Here is a 26,076-nt window from a genome sequence, read left to right as displayed (position 1 = left end):
TAGCCAGAACATAGCATGCGTTCCACTAATCGACCGATTAGGGAAAATCTCCCAGAGATGACGTACTTTCAGGTGAGTACTCGTAAATTTACTGTATTATCTAGGTATTAAGTAATTTTCCATAAATATTACACACACACGCACAAAGAGATTCAAAGCTAAAGCTAGGGCTAAAATGCAAGCAATCGATTGTGGGTTTTCCCTGATTTCGGAGACGGCTGTTTCACAGATTTCCTATCGCCTGCCATCATCTGATCCTTCGACAACGGGACGAATCAGCCAGCGAACCCTTTTCAGCGAGTTCTCTCCTGAGAATGTATCCCACCAGATCCCAGTTTCTCCAGCTTGGCCAAAGTTCTGCGTGGTATATTCGCCGAATAAGTTGCTCTTGGCGCAGTTATTAAACCATCCAGCTCCCTTGTGTCTCAGGGCGCAATTGCACTCGGGGCAGTTGTCGTTATCCTGATCCACAGTGCTGAACCTAGCTCCGGCATGATAGGTCAATGAGTCTCCAGCTGAGGGAGTCAAATTATCCTGGAACTTGCCCAGCAGGACGAGGGGATACAGTTCCTTTTCGCTGCCAATGGCGAACAACGAATATCCCGCATACGCCACGTTGCCCGAAAAGTCCTCCATCTCAATCCGCAGTTCGTGCAAGGCCGATGAAGTGAGGGCATGCAGCTTGTTTAGACCGATGAAGAAGTCGCCGGCCAGATTTCCAAAGCCATCGCGATAATCCAGCCAGCCGCGTTCGAAGCTCACATCATCGGAGCTGCGGCTCAAAATAACAGTCCAATCCTCATAGCAGGACACGTAGAAGGATTCCGATTCGGGTGTGAGCTGGATTTTCAGAACTCCATGGCTGGCAAGGAAGGAGTAGGAACAACTAGTATGCAACTGCCGTGTCGCTGAGGGTTCATGTAATCCATTTGGACCATAGAAGATTGGAGCCTGAGCTGCTGTCGCCTTCAATTCCTTTCCCTGGATCAAACGGCTCTGGCGCCTGAAAGATACATGGCTTATATGAAATACACTTTATATCTAGTACTTACCTAATGGCCCGTGAGAGATTGGCCACTTCAATCTGCAGTGATCTGACCCCGAGAGCAGTGGAGGCCAAGAGAGTGGCTAAGGCATCCAGGCGACTTGAGACGTTCAAGTTGGATTCGTTAAATACACCAGTTCCCGGGCTGGAAAACTGATCCTGTGAGACGTCGCGAACAGTGCGCGAGATATCTGCCGAGAAGGAATTAAAATTATCAAAATGTGCTTTTCAATGGGAACTAGCCAACCAGAGACACAAACAGAGCACAACATCGACATTTCTATTAGGTTACCCTTCAACTTCCTGCGATTTCTTAGCTTGTGTTTGAGCTCCCTAATATTTCGGGGACCGAAAACCTGATCGGTTTCACCTTTAAGCTCATCCAGAGTGTTTCTCGAAAGCCGCTGGATGTGCTCAAAGCTGTCCAGTCTCTGCAGGAAGTCCAATTGCTGGGCCTTCATCGATTCCATGCGGGCTGAACTGCTTTCCACTAGCTGATCCAATCTAAAAAAATGTAATACAAATAGTTAATGAGTAGAAAACGACAGAGAAGCTTATTGCTTTCGAAATGACCCACTTAGACGATTTTCCTTGGGCGAAAAGATGATAAAGCTCTGAGATATATTTCTGTTTCTATTGCTGCGCTTTCCGTTTTCAAACGATCGTACAAAATATCCGATTAAAGGCAACAAAGAAAGAAATGTATTAAGCAAACAAGCAAAAACGATGGGATACAATCTATAAACACTTTCCGGATGAGCGTAAAAATCAGCAGCGAATTTCTGCGAACCTATAACAATAAATTTGACCCAGAAAGCAATTGCAGATGCTTCGCAACAAAGACTACATATAAGGAAAATAATTATATTGGATTGAGCATCATTCTTGTGCCAAAAAGGTCGCAGAGTCACTGAAAAGTTCCGAAGACGTATTTGGCTTTACCGGTTTTACAAAATATTTCATATGATCTGTCTATGTCAAACCAGTTCTCACTTCTTATCGATGACTTCCAGGCGGTGGCGCTGGTCCTCGTCCAAGGTCACCAAGATGCCAACGCGATCGTGCAGATTGGTCATGAGCTCCTTGTAGTCGCATCTGGGAAGACTTGTGGAGGTCGCAGTACTCTGGATATTGGCGGTACAAAAGAGGGGAGACGATACATTAAGCAAACACGAGGCCAGCGCATTGAACTTGTTCTGGCCAAAACGAAACCTGCTGGCCAAAAGCGGGCAGCCAGTCAGTAAGACTTAAATTCACATTACAGTGGACGATCGAGAGAGCAAACACCACATTATGCCAAATAGGTTTTTGCGTTTCAAACAATGGGCTAATTTATGTTATTTTCTTGCATTTATTTTCTGACACTTTTTAATGTTGGTCATGTCACTTGGAAACACTTCTTCGAAGCTCTTAGCTCATGCAGTTTCAGGTCGATATCTGCTTTTTTCTGCCGTTTTTCTTTCTAACTTGTGATATTTATAGCGTTGGCTTCCTTTTATCATGGTCCGCATTCCAAATACACTTTAATGACTCATTGGTAATTACTTATACGGCAAAATGCAGTTATTGAAATGAATAAAATGAAATGAAGATTGAATGTTCCACGCAATACACACTACACATCTTAGTAATACTTCATAGACCTAACGTAAATTTATGCCTTTAGATATATGTGCTTTTAATTAGTATCTCATTAAACAAGCTATGTGGTTTGTTCTTGCGATCGTCCGCCGTATCTTCACTGTAACGCACTCGGAAGTTGCTGGGCATGCGCGACCGCGTTTGGTTGCTCCGCAGGTGGCGAGGTGGGAGTGGAGGTGGCGGTGGTGCCTGGGTGACTCCGGGAGCTTCCACAATGGAACCAGTGCCAAGGCCGCAGAGCGCAGCCAGCACCATGCCAATGCCCATGGTCGCCAATTGGGGCCTCATCGTGTCACTTTGTTTACGCGCCGCTCAGAGCAACAAATCACTGGGAATCACTCGAGACTTGGCACCTATCCCTGGTTCCACGCAAGATGAGGGAGTTGAAGAGCCGCGATCAGTACGTCCGTTCCGGTTGAAGTTTGCGAGGAAACTGAGCGTATTCCGGACCCAGTCGGTGATCGCAGCTCTCGGAGAGGAGCTTTTCTCGTAGAAAAGCTTTTTGAGATGCTTCAAGTGTATGTTTTTCGCGGCATCGTCTTTGTTTATGCACATCTGTCTAGAAGACTGCGAAAAATCCCCGCCGGCGTTTTTGGATTTTTTTGGGCTGTCAATCAATTGGTTGTCTACACGGCACACTAATCATTCCATAAAAAACCAAGAGAACCATACGGGCTGAGAATTATTAATTGAATATGAAAAAAGGCAGGATGGAATCGCCACTAAGAGCTACTAGTCTTGTGCTTATAGCTTTTAGTTGTGGTATCATTTTAATGCCAATTAGTTAGTAAAGTATTTAAACTCAAGATTAAATGTGGCATCATTTTATAATGTCATGTCAGACTTTGATTACTTCAAAAATCATTAGAGACTTTAAAGCTATTACCATTACATATCCATTTGTTTACTAAAACCGGGTAATAATGAATACTGTTAAAGAACAAAATGTCAGCAACTACGTTTACCAAAACATGTACTTATATAAACAAAATGTCAGCAACTACGTTTACCAAAACATGTACCTTATGCAATTGTTAAGATATTCTATTAAAGAAGATCTCGTACTAGGTCCTAAAAGTCGCCAAGTGCGTAACATTCCCGCCGTAAGTCATCAATGCTAATTGCTAGGTAATTTTATGCAACTGAAACTATTGCTACACCTTGCTAAAATTCACTACGTAGTTTGCATGCCAATGATATGCAAACTCACTCACTGGTCTTTTGGTTAAGACTGCCTCAAGTTGGCAACATTTCCATATATAACTACATATAGTGGCCGATATGAAAGGGCTAACCTTAGCAGGCGATGAGTAATCATGAGGTGGGGAATGCATGCCAAACGCCGCGGTTTCCCCGATACGTTGACGTTATATTTATAGAACTTATATGCGTTTTAATTTATATGCATTTTGGCCTTAGCCGTCATCGGTTGATATAATGCAAGACTCACGAGCAGAATAAATATGGATGCAATGCCATTTCTAAGGGGCTTAACAACTTGTTCACGAGATTGCCTTTGATTTTCCGTTGTTCCGCTTATGTCATCTGTAATTGTTTTGCTCAATTACAATGGTGATGGGTTTTATGGACTTCTGAAGGCTTACAGCTGGAAGTTGAACCTAGGAAACCTTTTCGTCTGCCCAGCTGCAGATGAATCGTGCCGAGATGCTCGCCTGTTGATACCAAAAGGCAGGCCCAAAGCTCATCCAACTCTATTTGTGGCCAAGATGAATTGCCGGAATGATGACGCAACCGCCGTCGGGTGGCAAAAAAGGCGGCAGAGAAATACGTTTCTTAATGCCATGTATATTGTTTGCCCGTTTGCCCGAAAAAGAGTTGTGTCATTTACATAATTAATGCTTTTGGGTCCCATGGATGCCACCCATTTTCCTCCTACATCATCACTTCGGCAACTTGTCATCCTCTGAATTATTTCAATTGCTCGAATGGGGGTTGAGTAAATTACAAGGCTTGCCAACTACATTTCAAGCAATCAAAAATTATTGTATTGTTATTTGTGGCTAGAGAACTAGGCCATAAATCACTCGGAAAATAAAAGACACTCATTACTTTTCATTGGCCTTGGCCGCATTTTATTTAATATTAAATTATTGTACAGGTTGAACTTATTCAAATTGTATTTAGTTGCCATCCATTTGTTAAATAATAAACATTCAATATTTTTCCACTTTAAATATACCCATCGTGTCTGTTACTCTTGCCGAATATTGTTTTGTTCGTCTTTCGCTACTTAGAAATCAACTACAAATATTTACAAAATTTTCATTCTTATTTTTCGGGGGTTTGTGGGCCTCACCCACTTTTTCGTTTAACTATACAAAAATGCTTACGAGGTAAACATAAAAATTGCATGCTCCATCTAAACTATCGCCTATCTGCATCGAGAGTTCGTAATTTGTGTTAATAGATTTATTTTGTTTTTAACAAAGGTACATTAAATATATTTACGACAAATTCAATGCATTAAAAATATTTAAGTTTCTTATCGTTCCAGCCCTCCAGATAAATGTTTTTACCTTTCGTTCCCAGGGTTCCGGGGAGGGATTACCCCGCGCTTAGCTACTATATAGAGTACGATCCGCTAAAAACATTCTTAAGTTACTAACATTTACTCGTTTCGATTACGTTAGGGATTAGCTTAGTTTTCATCATTATCATTTGCTTGCTTGCTCGTCTCGAATGTTGTGCAAAATAATCAATTAGAGTTGTCCCGGAAAATGCACCGAAAAATCATTTGCGTTCGCCTGATAAAATTGCATTTAACGGAAACGAAAACGATAACGAAAACCAGTTCAATCTTCGCTAATTTCTTTCGATTCGATTCGATTTGTTCCATTGGCTCATTGGCTTATAAACTATGGACGTAACCTTCGGGATGGGAAAAGTGCAAAAGTGCGTTGCCATGCTTCGTTACCTTTTGTGTTGCGATCCAATAATTAATTGGGTAAAATTCGCAGAGAACCAAAAATAAAAGAATGCGTAAGCATCCTCATTGCCAAATCTTTAGGTGTGTGCAAAATTTTCTTTCAGTTTAATGTACTGCTCTTCTTGGCTAGCAAACAATTCTAAACAATTTTGCTGGCCAGCTGCTAGGTTTGTTTTCTAAAGTGCCTAATTCTTTATATTTATTAAGTTTTTGTTTACTTCGTGTTGTGTTTACCTTGCTGTAGTGTATTTCAGTGTCTTGTATTTGTGTTTTGCATACTTTTTTCATAAATCACAGAAAAAGTTTATTCATTTGAAATATTTGGTTTTCCATTTGCCATTGTTTAAATTTGACTTTTACCTTGGCTACAAAATATAATCTGGTTTTGGAGCGCTATTAAAACGTGGCCCTAATCGAGTTTGGTTCGAGTTATTTAAGTATCAACTAACTTAACGGGCTTGATATCTCCTTATAATCATGACTTAATCAGAGAATCTTAGCAATTTGATTGCCTACAACTCAAATTGGCTCGTCTTTCTCATAGATTTTTACGATATTCATAATATATTTTGTTCTACGCTTTAGTTTTCTCTACTCAAATCGTTTTTGATTTATTTACTTGTTTCAAAACCATGTGAAGTGTCTTTGATTTCAATTTGCACATTTGTTAGCTCTCATTTGAACTGCTCTTTAAGATTTGTGGAACCCGGATACGGCGGGCGTCCTCTCGTTTTGGCCAAAAACAGTACGTTTCTTAGATTATGGAAATGGATTGGGCTTGGTTTCGATTCTTCTCGCTACGAACTCTATGTAAAATACTTGGTTAGGTTACTTTAGTGTTTAGTTGATGGCTATTTTATCTCGAATTTACTTTTGGTTGATTGCTAAAAATTTGATTCTACTATTTTGCGTTCTTTGCTAGTTAAATTGTTTATCTATTCGCTTAAGTTTGCATCGAAAATGTTATGATTTATGATCCGTCAGCCTTCCTCCCGACCTTCGACTTTTGACTAAATGTTTCTAGGAATTCAATCATCATCCACACGTCAGCAAATCTGTGGAAAGAACCGAAAATTTAAGTAATAAACAGAAAGAAAACGAAATTAGCAAACATAAGTGGTATAAATGGTTTAAATTTATTGTTTTACATATCTTTAAAGATTGATTTACTTGCTTTTTACATAAATTCATTTAATAGTTATAAAATTATCACTTAAACAGCGCGCCGAACTAATATATTTTATAATGACAAAGGAAGCGGTACAAAATCATACAATCAAACAATTAAAAGGAGCTGTGAGCAGAAATAAACATCTCTTAATTTGAAAAAGTATAAGTATTTTAAGTTGAGTAATTGCTTGGAAATAATCGTACATTTTTTGAGCACATTATTTGATTAATTGATTCATTTTTTAGGCGCATTGCTGCCATTTCATTAATCTTTATTAATTGCACTCTATTAAAGCAGTAACCAATTGAATGTTTATTTGCAATTTTAATAAACACTACGCAGCCAAACATTCGCGTTGAAAAAATCGACTAAAAACCAAAGAAAAAATAATGAAAACGAAATACACACGAGCATATCAGACATGATGATGATTATCTCTCACTCATTGCAAAACGAACATATTGCGCAATCCACAGAGGCAATTCACTCACTAAAAGCTACCATTAAATGTAAATTTTCGTTAGCTTACAAAAGAATACAGAAAAACTTGTCTGCGCTTTGACTAAACTGAGTATCCTTTTCGACGCGGCTGCAGGATGGCGAGAAATCTAATGAAATCTATACTAACTTTAAGCAATTTGACTGAACATAAAATGCTGCCGTTGGTGCCGTGCTTTCTGCAAAACTCCCTCAGCTAACTCACTGCGAAATCGAACTAACAACTAAAAAGTATCATAGATTATAGTACAAAACTTCCGCGCGGGCGAGAAGTTCCACTTCCTCATTATATATGGCTGTCGATTGCTGGATGATGCGATAGGTTGATTGACAGGTTGATAGTCCGGGAGGATGTTGATTGGGTGATTGGGATCCTAACAGTAGAAACGTACGCCATCCACAGAGAGGACTTGCTTTAATTTTCATTTATTCTGTCGATTTGGCTCCGTGTAAAGCTGCACGCCTTCCACGGTGAAAATTGAGGTTTCTGTTTTGGGGGGCGAGAGAGAAACGAACAGTGCTAATTAGTACAAGATAATAAAATAATATTTGTAATTAAAAAGTTTGAGTTATGGCAGCCTGCTGGACTCTGACCATGACATAATTCAATTTACAGCCATCGATGAGCGACAATTAAAATTGCCATTGGCGAAATTACATTTTCCAGCCGCACATGATAGTCAGGCAACCCAACCACGCACGAAAGTCACTCGGATGTGTACAGTAGTCGCTCTAGTGAGTGACCACTGTGTAATGAGAAACGGGTGGGTAAAATTATTGAACACACATATATTATTGCATAGTTTCTCTCCCAATTACAACTAGCTTAGGTTGTTTCCAGTGATCTCTGTAAATATGTGTTTCCTAACGCAATGCGCACTGTATCAGAGTTCGTAGTACACAGAGTGTATACAAACCTAAGCCACAAAACCGCACACGGGGTGTGATGACCTTTCCTGGCCATGATAAATGAAGCGCATTAGTTGCGTTTTAATTGATTCTATCTGTCCACGCTGCGTATACGCAATGTTGCAGAGGCAAATACTGGGTAACATGCCAAGAAAATTTCAACCCTTTCGTAATGAGTTGGGTTAGGGTTTTACTACAGCGACTGTGATTTAGCCAGAAATTAGCATAGCTCCCTCTTCTGGATTTGTGTGCAGAAAAAATAGATCCAGTTTGTGTAAACAAATCACGCTGTAATCGCATTTTAAGCACACTTTAAGCTGCCCTCGATTAAGTGCACGTCTAAAGAGGGGAATTTGCACTTATTCATTTATTTTCGGTTTTCCCCACTGCATTCTCGAGTGGCTTTTGTGCCCCCTATACATATCTATGCATTTTTAAAGCCCCCTCTCCATTGCACTACCGTAGGTTTTCCCGAAACTCAGTGGATTGCATTTGCCAAATTGCAAAGTCCGCAACTCGATGCTGGTTTTTGGGGCTGGCCCTTAAATATCCTTTTCGGAAATGTTTCCATTTACCGAGTGGCATCCGATAGGAGGTCTGCTAATGAATGCAGGTCCTCGGGAAAGACGGAAGTTTATGAACTAGAAAGGGCAGGCGGGTTGTAATGGAGCTTGAAGAGATAATTGGTAATAGGTACATATACAAAATAAACAAAACATCAGACAGTAGCTATCGAATTCACAGGATTTTCTTATGGAGTTTTCCACATCATTTAAATGTCCTTAAATAGATATTTCCATTCGGTGCCATATTATGTACGATTTGAATTGCAAAGCGAGCCATTATTTACTTTTGAATGTTCACTTATCGCAATCTAATTAGTAGACCAGCTTGATTTTCTGTCTGTGGGTCTGTATTTGTCCAACAAGTTTGTCCTTTGCATTCGGTATTTATTTTCCCAACTTGTTGCAAACTTTTGCCACCACTTGAAATACAAATTAAAACCGGCAAATGCAATTACTGTTAACTATACCTCGGAAACACTCGCTAAGCAGGCCCTCAATCCACGGAAAACTGCTCGAAAGGCAAACAAATTGTCGCGAAACTTAAATGAGTTGTCCTGTACAAAGAATGGGCTACCGTCACGGGATTTTTGCCTGACTTTCAGCCAACTTTGAGCAAACATTTCATCCTTTTTCCCCCCTTTTTTTCGTTGCCTTGCGAAGCTTTGTTAATTGGTTTTCTTTCCGGCCACACAGGCAATGGCCAAAAGTTTGGGCTGTAAATGTTTAATGCATTAATTCAATTTGCGAGCCTCACCGTCTGGCAATTCGTAGAGTTTCTTTGGCAACTGCGCAAAGTACGGATGCTGCAGTGCATCATCGGCGCCCAAACGCTGCTCCGGATTCAGCTGCAGGAAGCCGTTCGCTATCGTCTCGCCCTCGATGATGTCGTATAGCCGTGGGAAGTTGTGACCCAGTTTCCGCGGTCGATAGAAACCTGCATCGAAAGGTTGACACACCAAAAGGTGTACACCAAATTAGCTTCCAGAGTTCAAACAGGTCGGTCTCTGGCCCCGAGGCCAATTACTTACCCAGCTTGTGTGGCTTGTAGCCGGGAAAGTGGGTGACTCCCGGCCACGTGTCCTCGGTGGGCGTGCCCAGCAATTTGAATATCTTGTCCAGCTGATCGTAGGTATCACGTATGCCCGGAAACGTCGGCATCCCGGTCACCATCTCCACGAAGATGCAGCCAACGCCCCACATGTCCAGCGAGGTCGAGTACTCCGTGCTGCCCAGCAGGACGTCTGAAATGGTCACGAACTCCACGGTAAGTAAATGTACTTCTGTGTTCCCCTCTTTTGTTGCAAAACAAATTGCCATTTTAAATAAATAAGAGGGCGAGAGAGAGCACAGAGAGACCGGGAACTACAGGATGAGATAGTTCTCCACTTCCTGTGCACCTTTGTGTTTATCTTTGCTGCTGCTTTTTGGCCAGCAGCTAACAAAGTTTAGTCCTCCCATGGGCACACACGAATTTCTGGGTTGGATGCTGTTTGTGTTTAAATAGGAAGAGCGCGAAGTTTAAACCATAAACAAACCCAGTTAAACAGCATGTGCTCAACAATAAGCCAAGCTACAGCCTTATTTTATATTAATATATGTATCTCAATCTTTTTCGGATTGCACCTACTGCCACGCGTTTTTTGAAGAGTTACCTACATGTGCCTCAGTTCGCCTCCCACAATTTTCCGCGCAGGTGGCGACAGGTGCCCATGGCAACCACATCCGCATCCGTATCTGCATCCATCCACTGCTATCCCCTTTGTTTTTTGCATACTTCCGCTTTTTGCCTGCCGGCGCTGTCTGCCAAGAAGTGCAGATTAAATTTGTTTAACATGCTTCCGAACTATTCCCCAGCTGACGCTGATGCTGCCCATGGGTCAGGGGTCAGGGGTCAGGGGTCAGTAGTTCTGGGTGCGGACTGCAGCACAGGTATTCCAGCAGACACAAAGTGTTTATGCCAAGGGAATTGCATATTAGAAAAAATTAACTTTATTCCTCTGTCTCTACTCCTACGCTTTAGTTTTCCATTTAGCTGGCTCGCAAATTGATGGAAAAATCTTTGCCATGCAAAATGAATTGTTTACCCATTGTCAAGGGAGGGATCTTGGTGAGGAATTAATTTAATCCCAGCCGAGCTACTCTGCTAAGCCAACAATTTTCAGCCTGCATGGACCGTCAATTAATTGGCTTCGAGTGCACAAAACAAACGAAATATTTTAATGCGATTTTCAATTTGGTTCGACTTTGGGGCTTGGGCTAAGCTCCAAACTGCAAATTGTTTGCGCTGGGAAAAGTGATTACTAGTTTTTTTTTTTTTGCTTTGGCTATGAGCAGCTTACATGGAAAGGCTTTTAGCTGTTTAAGTTTAAAGGGATTAAGAGGTAGGAAAATACTGAATTCCTTGGCCTACGGTTGCAATGTGAAATCGATGTGTGAAGGAAAGAATTTGCTATTCATTCCAGCCAGGACTACATTTCGGCAAATATTCAACATTTTAGGTAACCAAATTAAAAGCAAACAAAATTCCCTGGGCTGAGCAATATGGCCAGATATTTAAATTAAAATGCCCCAACATTTCTAAGGCTCTCTCCACCGACCCATGGCACAAATTGGAGAAGCTCACCTGGAGGACGGTACCATAACGTGACCACCTCGTGGGAGTAGGTGTGGCTGGGCACGCTCTTGGCCCTGGCCAGTCCGAAGTCGGCCAACTTCAGTTCGCCGCAGTCGCTAATGAGCAGGTTCTGCGGCTTGACATCCCGATGGAGGACGCGCCGCTTGTGGCAGTAGGAGAGTCCACGGAGCAGCTGGAAGAGGAACAGGCGAACGTTGCGATGGTCCAGGCCGCCCGGATGCTTCTCCATGTACTGCGACAGATCCGTATTCTAAAAGGCGTGCATTCGATATCAGTTCAAGTAGTAAAATTATTAGCACTTCAAGTACTCACCACGTATTCAAAGACAAAGGTCAGCGTCTCGCGCGTGTGGACAATGTCGTGCAGCGTGACGATGTTGCTGTGTTTCAGTTCTTTCAGCAGCGAGGCCTCGCGGATCGCGGTGAAGGGTGCTCCCTCCTCCTCCTGCAGGCGAATCTCCTTCAGCGCCACCCGCTGGTAGGTTAATCTGTGGGCCACAGAAATGGGCGTGGGGATGGGGGATGGGGAATTAATAAAATAAATACTCGAGCGGGAATGTCCGACAAGAACAACAATTGCACAGCTGCCGGCGAAGCGGCAAAGAATTAGGCTCGCAATTTGTGGTAGGAGCCCTGCCACAATACCATCCTTGCCAGAAGTCAGGACATGTTGGGTGGGTCCAACGGGGGCCTTTGTATATTAAACAGACATAACGACCCAACACGCAGGGAAATGTACGGCAAACACTTAAATTAGGATAAGGGACAGGCCACAGGACATGGAAGAGCGAGCACACAGCTTGGAGCAGTGATGGCAGTTCAGCTTCTTTTGGGGCAAATATGGTTCAGACTTCAAGGGAAAACAAGTGGTAAGAAGCCCACCTACAAAATGAGATAATTGCACTACATAGCCAGCATATTTATTTTAAATTGCTAAATGCTGCTAATGCTATAAATTCCTTCCAACTAAAAAAGGTGCATCTTTTGGAAGAAGTGCCAGCACTGAAGAAGAATATAGGGGACAGGACACAGCGCAGGACATTTGAAGTGTCAAATTAGGTTAAATTATTTGACACTGCCGCACAGACGCTGGCAATTTATGCGGTTTCTCGCATTGCCAAGGCAAAATTCTAATTGGCAAGGCAAAAACCACCCGAAATAAAACCAAGAACGCAGCAAAGCTGGAAAATTTTACCATAAGGTAGTTGACTTTAAGAGCAGAAGCTAGAGTGAATTTACGAAAGTTTTTTCATGGCTCAACTTCACCGGCATGAAGACGTCACTTGAACATGTCAAAGTGCAAGTCTTTAGGGGCTGGAATTTATCACGCCACTAGCTAATTGGGCAAGCGAGGGTTAATGATGATGATGAGGGCTCCTGATGACTGAACTCAAGCGCATCAATTTGTCGAGCAGCATCGTAACTTCATAGAGCAAAGTAAATATGCGCAAAATGCCCTAAACTTTTTATCGCACACATAAAAATTCGCAGAATTTTCCCTATGCCCGAACAATATCGCCGGTTTGCGGCGAATTAAACCTTTTATGTCATACCAAAATGTATTCAATGTATAAAATACACTTGGTTAATAAACCTTTAGCATCCAGGAGCCGGAGAAAAATGCTATAAAAAGCTTATGTCCTTACCGCATCCTGAGCAATTTCCATGTAAACGAAAAACAGCTGCCAGGCAAAGCGAGTTTTCTCATGAAAAGTGTACATGGAAAAAAAGGGAGTGGATTCTAGAAGCTGTGGAATCAGATTAGCTCCAAACAATAAAAAAGCCCATTTTAGATTGAAACATTAATTGTTCAATATTTTATCTTATTATCTTTAACCATTATCACAATGTATACATAAATAAGTTTTTCAGAAACATGATTTTTTATCTGTGCACAGAGCTTTAAAATCTCTTGATGATTTGTCAAGTGCGAAATGGTGGGAGGTTTTGAAGAGGATTTGTGGGCTGAGATCAAACTTTGTCTTGTTAATGTTAAAATAATACGATTTAGTTAAGCATAAACCGAAATTGCGTGTGCCATCAAAGTTGAGGAAAACTTTTCGCAATCGAAGTTTCCCCCCGCCAGATGGCGTCTTTTCGTGACAGCTGACCTACTAAATGCTAATCAGCAACTTGACTTTCTGCTCGAGGACTCTTAGCTTGATTTCTTGCCCTTTTCAGTGTTTGCATAGGTAAAAAATAGTAGTCGAAAAATGCCAACGTACATTGGGAAACACAAAGGAATCCAGGACAAGGCAAGGAAAAACGAAAGTCAAATAGAAGTGAAATCATTCATGAAATCTTTTACAATTGACAAACAGAAGGATCTAGAGCTGCGGGGATTCATTTGGCCGAAGGGGGCAAAAAACAGTTCGAGAGGAAGCATAAATCTTAGAGAAGGAAAGTGACCTAAATTTCCATTTGAAAGGCAAGAGAAAAAAACAGAGCGCAAGGAGTCGCAAAAAGGACTCTAAACAAAGCCAGGCCCAAGAAGAGTAAAAGCCAAAAACTGAGAGGTCACATTTCCATTTGGCAGATAAATTAGAGCGAATTAATTGCATTTCGTATAAACAAAGGCTAATTGGAACTCATTTCGCATGTAAGTGCCGTCGTGCATAGCAAATGAGTAGGGGAAAGGGAAAGCCGGGAAAACTAGGAGCTGTAGGATAACAATAGGGCGGAAAAGAGGGAAAACTCAGCCGAAGAGGCTGTCAAACAACTTTCAGCTCGTTCTTCACGTAATGCCCATTCTACAAGGAGAAGTTCGAGGCAACACCAGAGCAAATGATTGTCAAATAAATCAAAAACAAAAGGGAGACAAAAGATAAAGTGCGTGTGAGGGCAGGAGGAAGTGGAAAATGGGGTGGGAAACCAGGGGGCAAGTGGCTGTGACAGGCAAAAAAACGGGGATTGGGTGGCATCTATCATCGGGAAAGCTGGACAGGGGAGTGCTGTCAAAAAGGTGACGAACCTGGCTCTCTCCCCTTCCCGTCTTGCCAGTGCCATTTGTCAAATTATGGGCGAAAGAGCCCAAGGCCCCAACTCCGATTCCAAACTCCTGCTCCTTAAACAGCTGAAATCAGTGCCAGACGAGGCGCAAATGAGGCAGCATTTTGTACTGCCATGTTTTTCTGGCGGTGAATGAAAATGGGCTGTGGAAAACCTAAGGAAGTCAACTCAATTGTGGGGCTAGTTTCCACAAAAGTGCGTGTTGTGCACTGGAACAAATGCTTAGCCCTATTTTCAAAGTGATTAATCAATGTTTTTGCCACATTTGAATGATTACAAATAAGGAAGACGAACAATAAAGAATCTTAATATTCAGTTTCGGGAATTCTGCTTTCCCGCTTGTGATTTGTCTCAGTGCAGAGCTACCCAACTAAACAATGGCGGACACAGGAGGAAAAGGAGCTGTGGAAACAGGACATTCCCGCTGCTCCTGCTGCAACTCAATCTCCTTCTCCCGCCGAGTGACCCACATTGCCCCATGGCAAACCACCACGACCACCCTTTCCTTTTGGCCGTGATTGATGGCCACATTTGCATGGCTCTGGCTGTAATGAGTCTGCCAACGGGGACAAAGGAATACGGTTTGGGATGGAGCAGAACTCCAAAAAATAACTAAGGGAAAACGTCGGATGCACGAGGGAAACTAGCGAATAAATCAAGGCAAAATGACGACACACATTTTTTTGCAGCTCAAAAAGCGAAATCCATTTTGATCGGGGTGTCCATCACAAAACTTCAAGCTGAGCTATATGCTGGCAATAATTTTTTACTTAACCCACTGACATGGCAACCCATTTTTGGGCGACCCAGGACCCGTGCTTCATTTTGGGTGCGCTACTCACTTGCTAAATCCTTTGTAGACCGTCGCATAGGACCCTTCGCCCAGCGGCTCGAGTTTAACGTAGGCCTCCTGCTTTCCGAATGGGGAGTCGCCCTGTGGGAAAAAAAGGACGATAAGTGAGACGCAAACAAATGGAGTTGAAAAATGTATCGTGTTTGTTAATTAATTAAGCAAAGTTAGTTTGGTGTGCGGTTCAGTTCGCATTACATTAGCGCGTGATGTAATCGGCGGGCATGAATACCCACTTCGGAAAGCCACATGTTTGTTTCCAGTTTGTTTTTCAATTACGCTAAAGCCGCTGTTTTCAGTAGGCATACAGGGGAAATTTCTGTTTAATTAAATACTTAATATGAAGTTGCCTCTTGGCGTAAAAAGTTGTGTAAACTTTCCTTTATTTTAATATGTTAAATTTAATTTCTCACTGCAAACGTTCGGGGAATATTTTTGAATTTTTAATTAATGTCTTAATATGATGTTGGCTTTTCGCCTTTCAGAGTAAACATTTGTTCAAGTGTTTGATGGCTTTTACATGGGGCCACTTTAATTATTTTTGTGCCTAAAAGTATGCAGTGCAATTTATAAACACAGAGTAGTTCCTTGTTTAACCGTAGAATTTACAGATGGCGCCACTATGGTAAGAGTACAAGAGCAAAAAAAGTTCTCTAACTTTTACTCTAAGTTTACTTTAATAATCCATGCAAATATGAAAATGTAAAGAGATAACAATTTCTCAATTACATAAACTTTTTTAATAAATTAACCAAACTATATGTTTAATTAATTTTAATATTTATTAATAACCGGGAACTCTCAATGCCTAGACAAAGGGTCCCACCAAGACAAATTTCAAAGAGAATAAAAATTTTCAATGCCAAACCGGGCTCTGCATCGTGAACTCCATGCAAAAGCAGCCAGAAGCAGTTGGGAATTACAAGGCCAGTGAATCGAAAAAACCAATGCCCATATGAGTATGCTATTAAAAATGATTGAAAGTGCATTTCGAAAGTATAGTTAACTGATTGGAATACAGCAATGTGTTGGGCTGATTATATATGTATTTTTTAATACAATAATATTTATTGTAATATTTTTTAATATAAGGACATTTTGTCCTTGTTTAAATGTCCTTTTGATTACTGCTTTCTAACGCAACTATAAAACGGTGGAATCAAAATAATAAACGTGAACAATACTTACACCAAATGCACTGAATCGTTTCCGGCGCGGATGCGTTTCCTGTTTGTTCAGAAAGACCTCGGACTTGGGTCTGGGCGGCTTCTTGGGACGCATCACCACGTGGGAGTGGTACTTCATCTCCTCGCGGATGTCCTCGTCGAGCAACTTGCTGTCGGAGGACACGGAAAGCTGTCTCTGGACGCGATCGTGGTGGTCGGTGCTGTCCGTGCTGCGCCAGTCTGTAAATAGTGGGCAAAACAAAGCGGAAACGGAATGCTTGAGTAAACGGCCGGGATAAAGTAAGCAAAATGGCAGCAGGTAAAGACCCATGGAAAGGAATGGCCAAAATGCAAAGGAAAAGCCGCTTAATGAGCAGCAGACCCACTCAAAAACAAAATTAGTGGCCCCGACAACAACCTACAAGTGAGACGGAAGTGGATGGCAGCCAGCTCAAAGGACTATTTATGTACACTCGGTAGAAAAGGCTATCTAAAACAGAGTTCACCGAGTTTTACGCCAGAAGCTGCCTGTCTTGAAGTGCAGCATTAAGGGACCAGCTCTTAACTGAAAGAAGACAGTTAAGTGTGTTTTGCCTTAAATTTTAAAAACCTGAATAATAAAAGGTGTATTTTTGCATGTAATAAAAATGTATACTTAATTGGATTTTTTTGTGAGGCTTTGGACGAATTTAAGAATTTTACTCAGCTGCCATTCCAATGCATTTTTTGTCAGCGTAGGAAAATATTTGCCAGATGAACCTCGCATTTCTCATTTCCTTAATGAGCACAAAAGAAGGTGCGCGAACGAAAAGGGAAAAATTCCGTCGGCCAACTCATTATGCACATCATCAATATAATGAAGAATAAGAGCAAGAGAGCTGCCGGCATTTGTTGGCCAAAATAAATCGAGTTTGGCCAACCTTGAAATGGCCGGATTGAATGAATGGGAAATCGGTCTGTGGAAATTGTGCCATGTTTACCCCAGCCTCGTTATAATAAAATGTTTCAAAAGCCAACGCAGCAGCTGGCGAAAGTTGGTCTAGGACAAAGTTTTGCGAGAGGCGAGGAGAACGCACAGGTGTGCTGCGTTGCCTGTCCAGGAGGTGCAAAATCTGGGACTGGGTCACCTAGTAACCTGCTGATGATGATATATTTCTTCATTCATTGACTTTGCGGGTGCCCTGGGTTTTGGGATTCCACCTCCGAGTTCACGCCCGCCCAGCTGCGCTCGCTGTTTGTTTGGTTTTCTATTTGAGCACTAATTACATTTTAAATTATGTTTGCTTTTCGCCCCCTTCCACCAGGTGCAGTTCGCCACGTAACCATGACTGACTTTTCCGGCTGGGCAGCGGGGGAGGTGCGGGCAAATGGGCGGAAGTTTTCCAGCTCAGGTGCAACGGCATCATCTGCTTTCATCTGAAATATTTATATAACAAAGTTGCAGCAGCGCGGCAAATTGCTTTGCTTAAAGAGATTGCTCGTAGATATTGAAACTTTTGCCAAAGACCCACAGACACACATAGCCCTAGCACTAAAATAAAAACCAAATATCTTGAAATATTTTCCACTTGTGAATTCGCAACATGTTTCCCATTCAGCATTACTTGTTCGCTTATTTCTTTTGCCGCCTTTGGCGCGCGCCTCCCGCCAAATCATAAAAAATTTAATATACGCTCGCAAGATGTTCTTCCGGCCAGAGTTTCCTTATTCCAGCATAATGCTTGAAAAATTACTAACATAAAAATTAAAAATTCAACAGCAGCTGATTGTAGAAAAGAAAACTTTCAGCGGCCCACTGAGAGCAAAAAGGTGGATGGGGTGAATTTTCCACGCGAGGAGGAAGGAAAAACTGACGGGCTGCTGTTGAAAGATGATCCATAGACACAGCACTGAAAGAAAATCTATGTTCCACAATTCCACAAAAAGGGTAATGAAGTTTACTATTATTCTGCTATATAAGACACTAGAATTTCCGCTCAGTGTAGCATGGAAGGATACACATCCTTAGCTCCGTATACTCTGTATGCTGACAGCGATTAAATGCGCAATATGCGCCATAAATGAGCCAAATAAAAGAAAAACTTCTATAAAACAGAATATATATTTCAAAATGTTCTCCTTTTTAGTCCTCAAATAGCTCCTTATTCTCCACATCCTGTCTAGTCGCTCGAGTGGAATGGCATTTGGCGTCGTCTCTTTTCTTTCGTCCTGGCAAATCAGCGAAGGAGGAACAACAAACGATGGCAAGCATTTGATTTGCAAAATTGACTGAGCATTGGAAAAGTGCCTGTAAAATTGGAAAATGAGGGCCAACTCAAAGGGGAAAGGGCGTGCTATTCGCTTGCCTTCATATAAAGTCTTTAAATTGAATTGCTGATGTGTGCGAGTGCCAAGAGCAGCCAGCAAATGTCAGCCAGCAAATATAGCTTTTTGGCAACGATAATTGGATGCTAGAGTGGCAATGTGAAAGTTTCTATTTCTTGGCATGGATATTTTCGGGTCATCAAAACGATTATTATTATTTCCATTATGCTGGGCTATAGATATCGATTTGGACTGTTAGCCGAATTAGGGCAGAATATGAGCTAAAGTGCTTTAAAGGTTTTATTATTGTGTCTTGGCATGGCTATTTTCGGGGCATAAAAACTATCATTATGCATATTAGCACTTTCCTTGGGTAACTCTAAGGCATAATAATGTCATGAAGGAAGTAATTTTTTTTTTGGGAACGTCCCCTTTCAGGACGTGAATTTTTGTGTGGAGCCCTGCTGGTTTCCTTATCTCCACCTGACCCATTTTGGTTTTATCTTCTTGCTGTTCCCTTAGTTACCTTTTGCCACACCCCATAAAGTTATTTAGTATTCCATTCTCTCTACTCAACTCTTTTTTTATCGCCCTCGCTGGCTGCTCCCCCCTATATTATGTTTCAACGCCTTCGTATAAAGTTTTATTGCATTTCCCTTGCTCATACATATCTTGTCACAAAAAAAGGATATAAATGTAAAAAATCTGTGACGCGAAAATCTTGAAATGCAAACAGAAATCAGTACTGGAAGCTGTCGCCAAAAAAAAAGTGAAGGAACTAAAATAAGAGAAGATAAGTTGAGGGAAATTCGCTTGTAAAATGAAAACAATGAAAATTATGCAAGCGCATCAAGCAAGAGCACTTGCACAAAAAAGATAAAAATAGCACCGGGGATTCCAGAGGAACTTCGGGGGACATGGTGGAGGCAGATGTCCGCGGAGGCTCTCGCTGATGTCTGGCATCCTCCTGCCCCCCATTTCGGCTCGTCCTTCGACCAGGGTCCCTTGTTGATGTAGTTATGCAAATGCTATGCAAGGATGTCACGTCCTCCCGCTGACTTAAAGCCACGCACACATGGGACAAATACCAAGTGAGTGTGCCAGGGGAGCTGAGAGCTTTTCCCTGCTCGCACTTTATTTTGGTACACTGTGGGAAATGTATGCTTCTTAGAAACTAGCTTCTTGAAAACCTAACATTATACCACGTTCATTTTCAATAAGTGCATCTATGTAACTTAAACGGCTTAAAACCACAAATGTTGCAATAGTTTTTAAACGAGTTTTCGAACTGCAATTACCAACTTAACCTAAACTCTGTTCCCCTTTTATTTGGGGCCAAAATGAAGTCATAGAAATGTTTCGAGTGTCCCCTATTTGTACCGAATGTGTGTGCTATCTGTCTGCGGCCCCATCCGCTGTTGTCCTTTTGCATTATTGCATATTATTGTAATTTCTGTTTACTATTTGTTTTTGGCTTTGCAACAATATTTATGCCTCTCGCGCCTGTCTGGAGGCAGCAGAAATGTCATAAAAAGAGCGAAATCACAGCGGCTTGTTGCATAATGCTGAGTGGGTCAGCCGGCAGCCACGCCCCGCAGTAGTGTGCCATAAAAAAGCATAAAAATGTGCACATAAAAGTTTTTACTTTTCATTTGCATACGGATAAGGGAAGGGCCGCACCCCATTCCTTCAAATAATATTCTTTTTTATGCATGTGTGACTACTGTACATATATATCGTGATTCATATGCGCGTGTCGAGCATTTGTGTAAAAATTTAATAAAGCTACACTCGAAATTCGACACTTCCGCCTCGCCGTTCATTCAGAGTTGCCTTGGCCAGGAAATGGCATTTTGATAAGAGCGATGGCAACACTGGTTGGCCATCTACAACGAATTGGAAATAGCCCCAAAATAAAGGAGTCGAAAATGGTGCCTCCCTGCATTTTTCACCCAAAAAGGATGTATCCATGGGTCTTATCTGGCGACATCTCAGCCCCTCTACTTTTCCACCCAACCCAAACACTCGCTGTTTATGTTTGTGATTTATTATTCAAGCAAGAAATTAAATTTTCTCTTTTTACTGCAGTCCACCATCGAACTCATCCTCTTCACATCCCCTTTCCACCGACTGTCTGCCCGTTTTGGCATCGTTTGGAAGCACCCCCCTGCTTAACCCCCTGTTGCCGATGCTTTTCCGTTTAGTGCCTAAATTTATTGTGTTGTTGTAGAATTCAATTACAATACAGACAGCGGAGACCAAAAGGCGGCAGAGAGACAAAAATTGACTTAAAATGGGGAAGTTTTTTGGAGTCTTCGGGGTTGGTAGGATATGCAATGCTGCATCCTCAAATGTTTGCTTTCCATTTCCGAAGCTTCAATCAGAAATTCAGTCAGTGCCTGATTAAAGTGAAATTAAATTGAAGCTGGGCTGAAAACTGCCCATGTGCATTGCACATTGCAGGCCAATTTGTTGGAGGATCTAGTTAGCTAAGAATATGCAGAGTGCATAGCTAAATGAACTTGCTCTTTTGGATTTCTAATCATAAGCTTATGGGCTTAAAACGTGTTGGGAATCTTAAATTTTACTAAGAGGTTTGAATTATATATTTTTAAGTAGCAAAGCTTTGATTATGTTCAAGAACGTTTAATTAAATCACAAAATCAATTAAAGAAAGAAGTTGTTGAAGAGCTCCTGAAGCAGAAATTCTTGTTGGTCTTTCGGAAACTTCATATTTGTTTAGTATGCAAGATTTATAGGCGGCCAAAATTCAATTACGGCGATGACAACCTTTTTCGGACTCAGAAGCAGACTGCATCCTTGAATCCCCGGATCCTTGAATCCTGCGCTAAGCCAATGGGCTTGTGCAAATGTCTCAATATGACAATGGTGGCCCGCTGCGTTTTGTCATTACTTATGGCTGTCGCCTGCATACGTCCTTCCCCTACTCACTTTTATTGACAAAAGGATACGGATCCTGCGAGCACAACAAGCTGACTGCTTGACATCTATTTTAATGACATTCTGAGAGCTTTGGCGCATAAAATATGGCAATTTAAATTGCTGTCCGAAGAAAACTATTAAAAGTCTGGAATATTTCCGGTGCGAGGAGAGGGAAAACTGGTTAAAAGGATTCAGGACATGCTGTGCGCAAATAAGAATATTCAAAGTAACAGATTTAGGGGAGAGTAATAAAAAGCATTTTACCTTGTGGTTTGTTATTATCATTTTTCGCAGACTCTTGTGCTAAAAATAAACAAAATAGAAAGAAATGGGGGGGAAAATTGTAAATTAAAAGTGTTTCATTGGAGCAAGCAGTAAAAAAGTTGGCAACTATAACTAGGTAAACAAGTATTAAAGTACAAGGGCAAAAAGCGGTTAAAAGTGCATTGAAAATGATTTATGGCTTAACCCAGTTAAGCTCTGCATATTAACCAAGAAAAAATCCACTTGGTCACGGAGTTTATCAAAATATGGTTCGCATTTTATGATTTACAATCAATTAAGTGTGTGGGGTTGCGATGTTTACGAGGGTTTTTGCCCTCCGAACTTTGTTGACAAATAAAAGCATAAATCGCGCGTAATAATTGGTCGAAAACAGGAAAAGCCAAGCCGGCGAAGGAAAGCACATTTAATGGCTTATACACAAGCGCATTGGACATGGTCAGGAAAAGAGGACAATAAAAGCCAACAAAACAAGGAAAGTGCGCAAGGAGCACATAAAAGTCGTTAAAAGATTTACTCTATTCCTGGCGACTACACTGAAAATATTCGAACTATTTAAGAAAACTGTATATTGTGCTTAAAGCTAAACCGAACATGAACTTATATCATTTAAAAGTATTGAAGAATATGCATATTATACAATGTTGTTTTTTATGTGTGCTTTTTTTATTCAGCTTTGTAACAAATATTTTTCTCAGTACACAAGGCTCGCTTATACGTATTTATTCCACTTTTCGCACTCTTCCTTTAGCAGCGAACTTTTCTCGTATGTTTTCGATTTTTATTGAATAAGGAATTGACATTTGATTAGAGATTTCGGTTTTCTTCTGGGACCTGTTCTAGTTTTTGGGCGTGAGCGCGTGTCTGGGATTTAAGCTGGTGTCCCTAGTGTTCATCACTTCCAATTACACTCTTATTTATGGCCAAAGAAAAGTGCAGAGAAATGGTGAAGAAGCCTCGCCAAATTGATTTGTGTGTGTGTGGATTACCAAGCGTATTTCATTTCTGGTTGTTTAAGGATTTACCGAAAACTGCTTTGGGTGCAGACTTGTCACTCGATGGTGTGTTTAATTACTCAAACCCGATCAAAACACAATCGATTTCGGCTGGAGAAGCGTTTTCCAATTAAGCGTAGGAAAGACAAACCAAAAGAGTGGCCAACGAACACGTACAAACAATTTTCAAAACGTGGCGAATTATTAATTGCTGACACTGAAAGTCCCTTTTTTGCAATTCTTGAATTAATTACCCACTCCAAAGTGTAGTTACTCTATTAGTGCTGGAGTGGTGTACACATTTGGGAATGTGGCAGATTCAACACTTGAAACCATTCTGCCACATCGATGGGTAAATCCCTCACAAAAGGCTCAAGACTTCAGCAACAGACATCGACCACTTTGATGTTTTGTAATTAAGGCGAACAAATCCTTCCTCGTTCGAACTTTTCCCCTTTTCCGCACTTTTCCGCACGCCACATCCTGGCGAGACAGTCAGACAAACACACACGAAACTGTGTGTGTTAGTTAACAAATTACATACAAATTACTTTACTCCGTTTCCTCTACGGGGATGAGAGAAATTTCCATCTCCATGAACAAAGAAAGCGGAAATCGCTAAGCGTCCATAAGCAATTTTGACTAGTGATGAAACTTTCTTTGTTTCACTTTAGGTTTTAGGTTTTCAAGGAATTTTTATCATTGATAACCATAAAATTTCAATGTTTTTTAGCCCTAGAATACGTAATATCTTTGATTTTTTTTTTAAATCGCGTCACGATGCCATCTCTGATATATCGCTTTATATGCCGCCTGTCATGTCAAAATGTTTACTTTTGTTTCCCTGGGAGGAGGCTTCAACTTATTTTCCTTCTTTTCTTAGACATTTGTTTGTAATTCGCAAACAAAAACAAAAAACAATTGGCGGCTCATCATTCATCATGTCATGTGTTTTTTTGGTGGGGGTGCGGGTGGTGAAGCAAAACATATGACAGCATATTTGTCTGAGAAAACGCAACCCTTTCTTCTACGCAGACATTTAAATTGGCTAGGGAAATGCGCTCGGAAAAATCTGAAGGCACCTAAAATGCCACACAAAACTGACGTTGATGGTAATTAAAAGCGAGTGGTTTTCCTTTTAAACGGGTTGAGTGGCGTTGGCATGAAATGAAATTACTAACGGAAAATTAGCGGCATGGCACACATGGCGTATGCTTAATTTCCTGCCCTATCCTTTGTCCTTCTTTGCAATGGAAAAGCGCTGCAAATTATGCTCATCATTGTGACACAATTAGCGGGGCGGCGAAAGCGGTAAAAGCTGCACAAGCGGCAGCGACGGCAGCACCGACTTGCAACTTAACCCTAACGGATGTCGACGCGTCGTCCTGCGGTTTGGTGGCAACTCTGGACAGCTGCACTGCGAGAAAAGTTATGTAAAAGGTTGACAAAATGGAACAAAAAAGATCTTTGGTGCAGAAAACCAAAATCTATTCTACCGTTTTAGGGATATATATTTGTAATAAATATTTTGATCAGGATATTTTCATGCATGCATCAAGTGAATTTGTGTAGATCATTCGTGAATTGTGCATTATTTTAATGAAAATGGTATACTTATATGCATATTAAACTATATATGTTATTTTATTTCGCGGTGCATTAACAGGAGACAGGAGAGGCCAGGATATTCTGGGCTAGGCCACTGCGCACACACTGCAATTTTGCCATTTCTCTATGAAAGTCATTTCATGCATGCGGAATTAGTTTATGTGCGCAATTTCAAAAGAAGTGCCACAACGAGGAAAAATGGCAGTGGAAGTGGGAAATTTTCACACTAAACGCTGGATATTATGCAACATTGTTGCTGGGTGCGAGGCGGTCCAAAAAGAAACGGGAACAGGAAGTGAGAATGCCCTAAAAATATTTTGAGGTATTTCCGGCCGCCAAAGGAGGAGCCAAGAAAAACTTTCAACTAGGAATTTTTAAATTAAACATCCCCAGCCAATCTACTTTTTTCGTTTTCAGCCAGATTAATTCCAGCCAACTTCTCCTTGACCAAACCGCTATCAAATTGATTTGTCACAAATGCTCCATCAGAGAAGATTTACAACCTCAATTTGTCGTCTATTTACTGGCCAGTCTTAGCTAGACTCCTTGGACGTATCGGAAATTGCACAATATAAGTGAAATGAATTGATTCCTAATGCGATTCCCCTGCCACAGACCCAGATTTCCAGGTTAAAGGAAGAGGTGAAAAGTTACAAGGTATAAAGTGCGGTAGCAACAGGAATCCAATTTATTTTGCAGTTGCAGACTGGCTCATCCACTCCTTCGTTCCAGCACATATTAATAAGCAATAAAATGGATTTTTCCTTTCACTTCGACGGAGAGATAAAGATTTATCAATAATATTTTTACAACTGCTCGTAAAAAAATTAAAGACCCTGAAAAAATGGAGCTGCTTGAGTAATTGAAAACGCTGGCTGCCTCTCGTTTTAATTAACTTCAAAAGGTTTGCTCAATAAACAAGCCCTAGAGGCATATACTCCAGCATGTAGTGAAAAACCATCTTTACCAGCAGTTTTCATCCCAGTTATTGGCCACTGATTTGCGGCAACTGGAAACAAAAGGCGGTAGGCGTGGCCACTGCAATATATCATCCGTTGTTTGTCATTCCGGGCAGACGGAAAAAAGACGTGAAAAAAAAAAATGATACGCAAGTGCACAATGCTTCCATCGGATTCTCGTCACATATGAAAACGCCGCATTGTTTACCCACTGCGAATCGCTCAGAAAATAGCGAAAATAGAGTAGAATCGCTGGCCAATCCCACAGCGAGCTATTGACGGATATGGTATTGAGTTCCCCACAAAGGACACACGTAGTCGATTTTAGCCTACAAAGCGGGAAAATTCAAAAGAGATGTTGGTCAGCAAATAGGCCTTGGCTTCTATTGGGAATCACTCTGGTGATTGAAGTACTGCTGATTGATCTACGGGACCCACAGGAACAGGAGAGCTAGGAAATACCCTTTAATCCGTTCAATACAATGGGAATGTACCAATTAACTAGCACCACTTTCGAATGTAAAGTAGCACATATATTTTTCTAATTAT

General features: G+C 41.3%; 2 protein-coding genes and 1 non-coding gene across 15 annotated transcripts in view; all 3 read right to left on the bottom strand.

Moving 5' to 3' along the window:
• Window positions 1-77: 77 nt before the first annotated feature.
• On the bottom strand, window positions 78-3,123 carry LOC6546257 (fibrinogen C domain-containing protein 1). 3 transcript variants are annotated; one of them, XM_015158322.2, is made up of 5 exons: window positions 2,798-3,123; window positions 2,039-2,169; window positions 1,338-1,549; window positions 1,053-1,236; window positions 78-1,003 (listed from the first exon to the last, which is right to left on the bottom strand). In XM_015158322.2, exons 1-5 carry the CDS (start codon window positions 2,972-2,974, stop codon window positions 235-237), a joined length of 1,473 nt encoding a protein of 490 aa, XP_015013808.1. In that variant the 5' UTR covers window positions 2,975-3,123; the 3' UTR covers window positions 78-234. The 3 variants fall into 3 exon arrangements, with proteins under 3 accessions (XP_015013808.1, XP_001971769.1, XP_026833279.1); XM_001971733.3 differs by having other exon boundaries at window positions 1,416-1,549; XM_026977478.1 differs by having other exon boundaries at window positions 1,293-1,549; window positions 2,798-3,116.
• Window positions 3,124-6,807: 3,684 nt separating this feature from the next.
• LOC6546256 (cyclin-dependent kinase 14) overlaps window positions 6,808-26,076 on the bottom strand; it is a 96,705-nt gene continuing 77,436 nt past the window's right edge. For 7 of the 11 annotated variants that reach the window (XM_026978059.1, XM_026978060.1, XM_026978063.1 and 4 more), the window contains 8 exons: window positions 21,948-21,986; window positions 16,459-16,676; window positions 15,263-15,354; window positions 11,725-11,899; window positions 11,401-11,662; window positions 9,806-10,018; window positions 9,532-9,711; window positions 6,808-7,789 (listed from right to left, as the gene is read on the bottom strand). In XM_026978059.1, the coding sequence (XP_026833860.1) occupies window positions 7,725-7,789; window positions 9,532-9,711; window positions 9,806-10,018; window positions 11,401-11,662; window positions 11,725-11,899; window positions 15,263-15,354; window positions 16,459-16,676; window positions 21,948-21,986 (1,244 nt within the window). In that variant the 3' untranslated portion in view covers window positions 6,808-7,724. The remainder of the gene's footprint in view (window positions 7,790-9,531; window positions 9,712-9,805; window positions 10,019-11,400; window positions 11,663-11,724; window positions 11,900-15,262; window positions 15,355-16,458; window positions 16,677-21,947; window positions 21,987-26,076) is intronic. The other 4 variants (XM_026978061.1, XM_026978062.1, XM_026978068.1 and 1 more) reach the window with 1 other exon arrangement.
• LOC113563985 lies at window positions 16,062-16,126 on the bottom strand. The gene has a single exon (XR_003407751.1). It is a non-coding gene; the product is annotated as a U7 small nuclear RNA (small nuclear RNA).

The sequence above is a fragment of the Drosophila erecta genome, unplaced genomic scaffold (assembly GCF_003286155.1).
Source record: "Drosophila erecta strain 14021-0224.00,06,07 unplaced genomic scaffold, DereRS2 tig00000021-arrow-pilon, whole genome shotgun sequence".
In the NCBI taxonomy this organism is placed as follows: domain Eukaryota; kingdom Metazoa; phylum Arthropoda; class Insecta; order Diptera; family Drosophilidae; genus Drosophila; species Drosophila erecta.
This window is presented reverse-complemented; position numbering and strand designations above follow the sequence as displayed.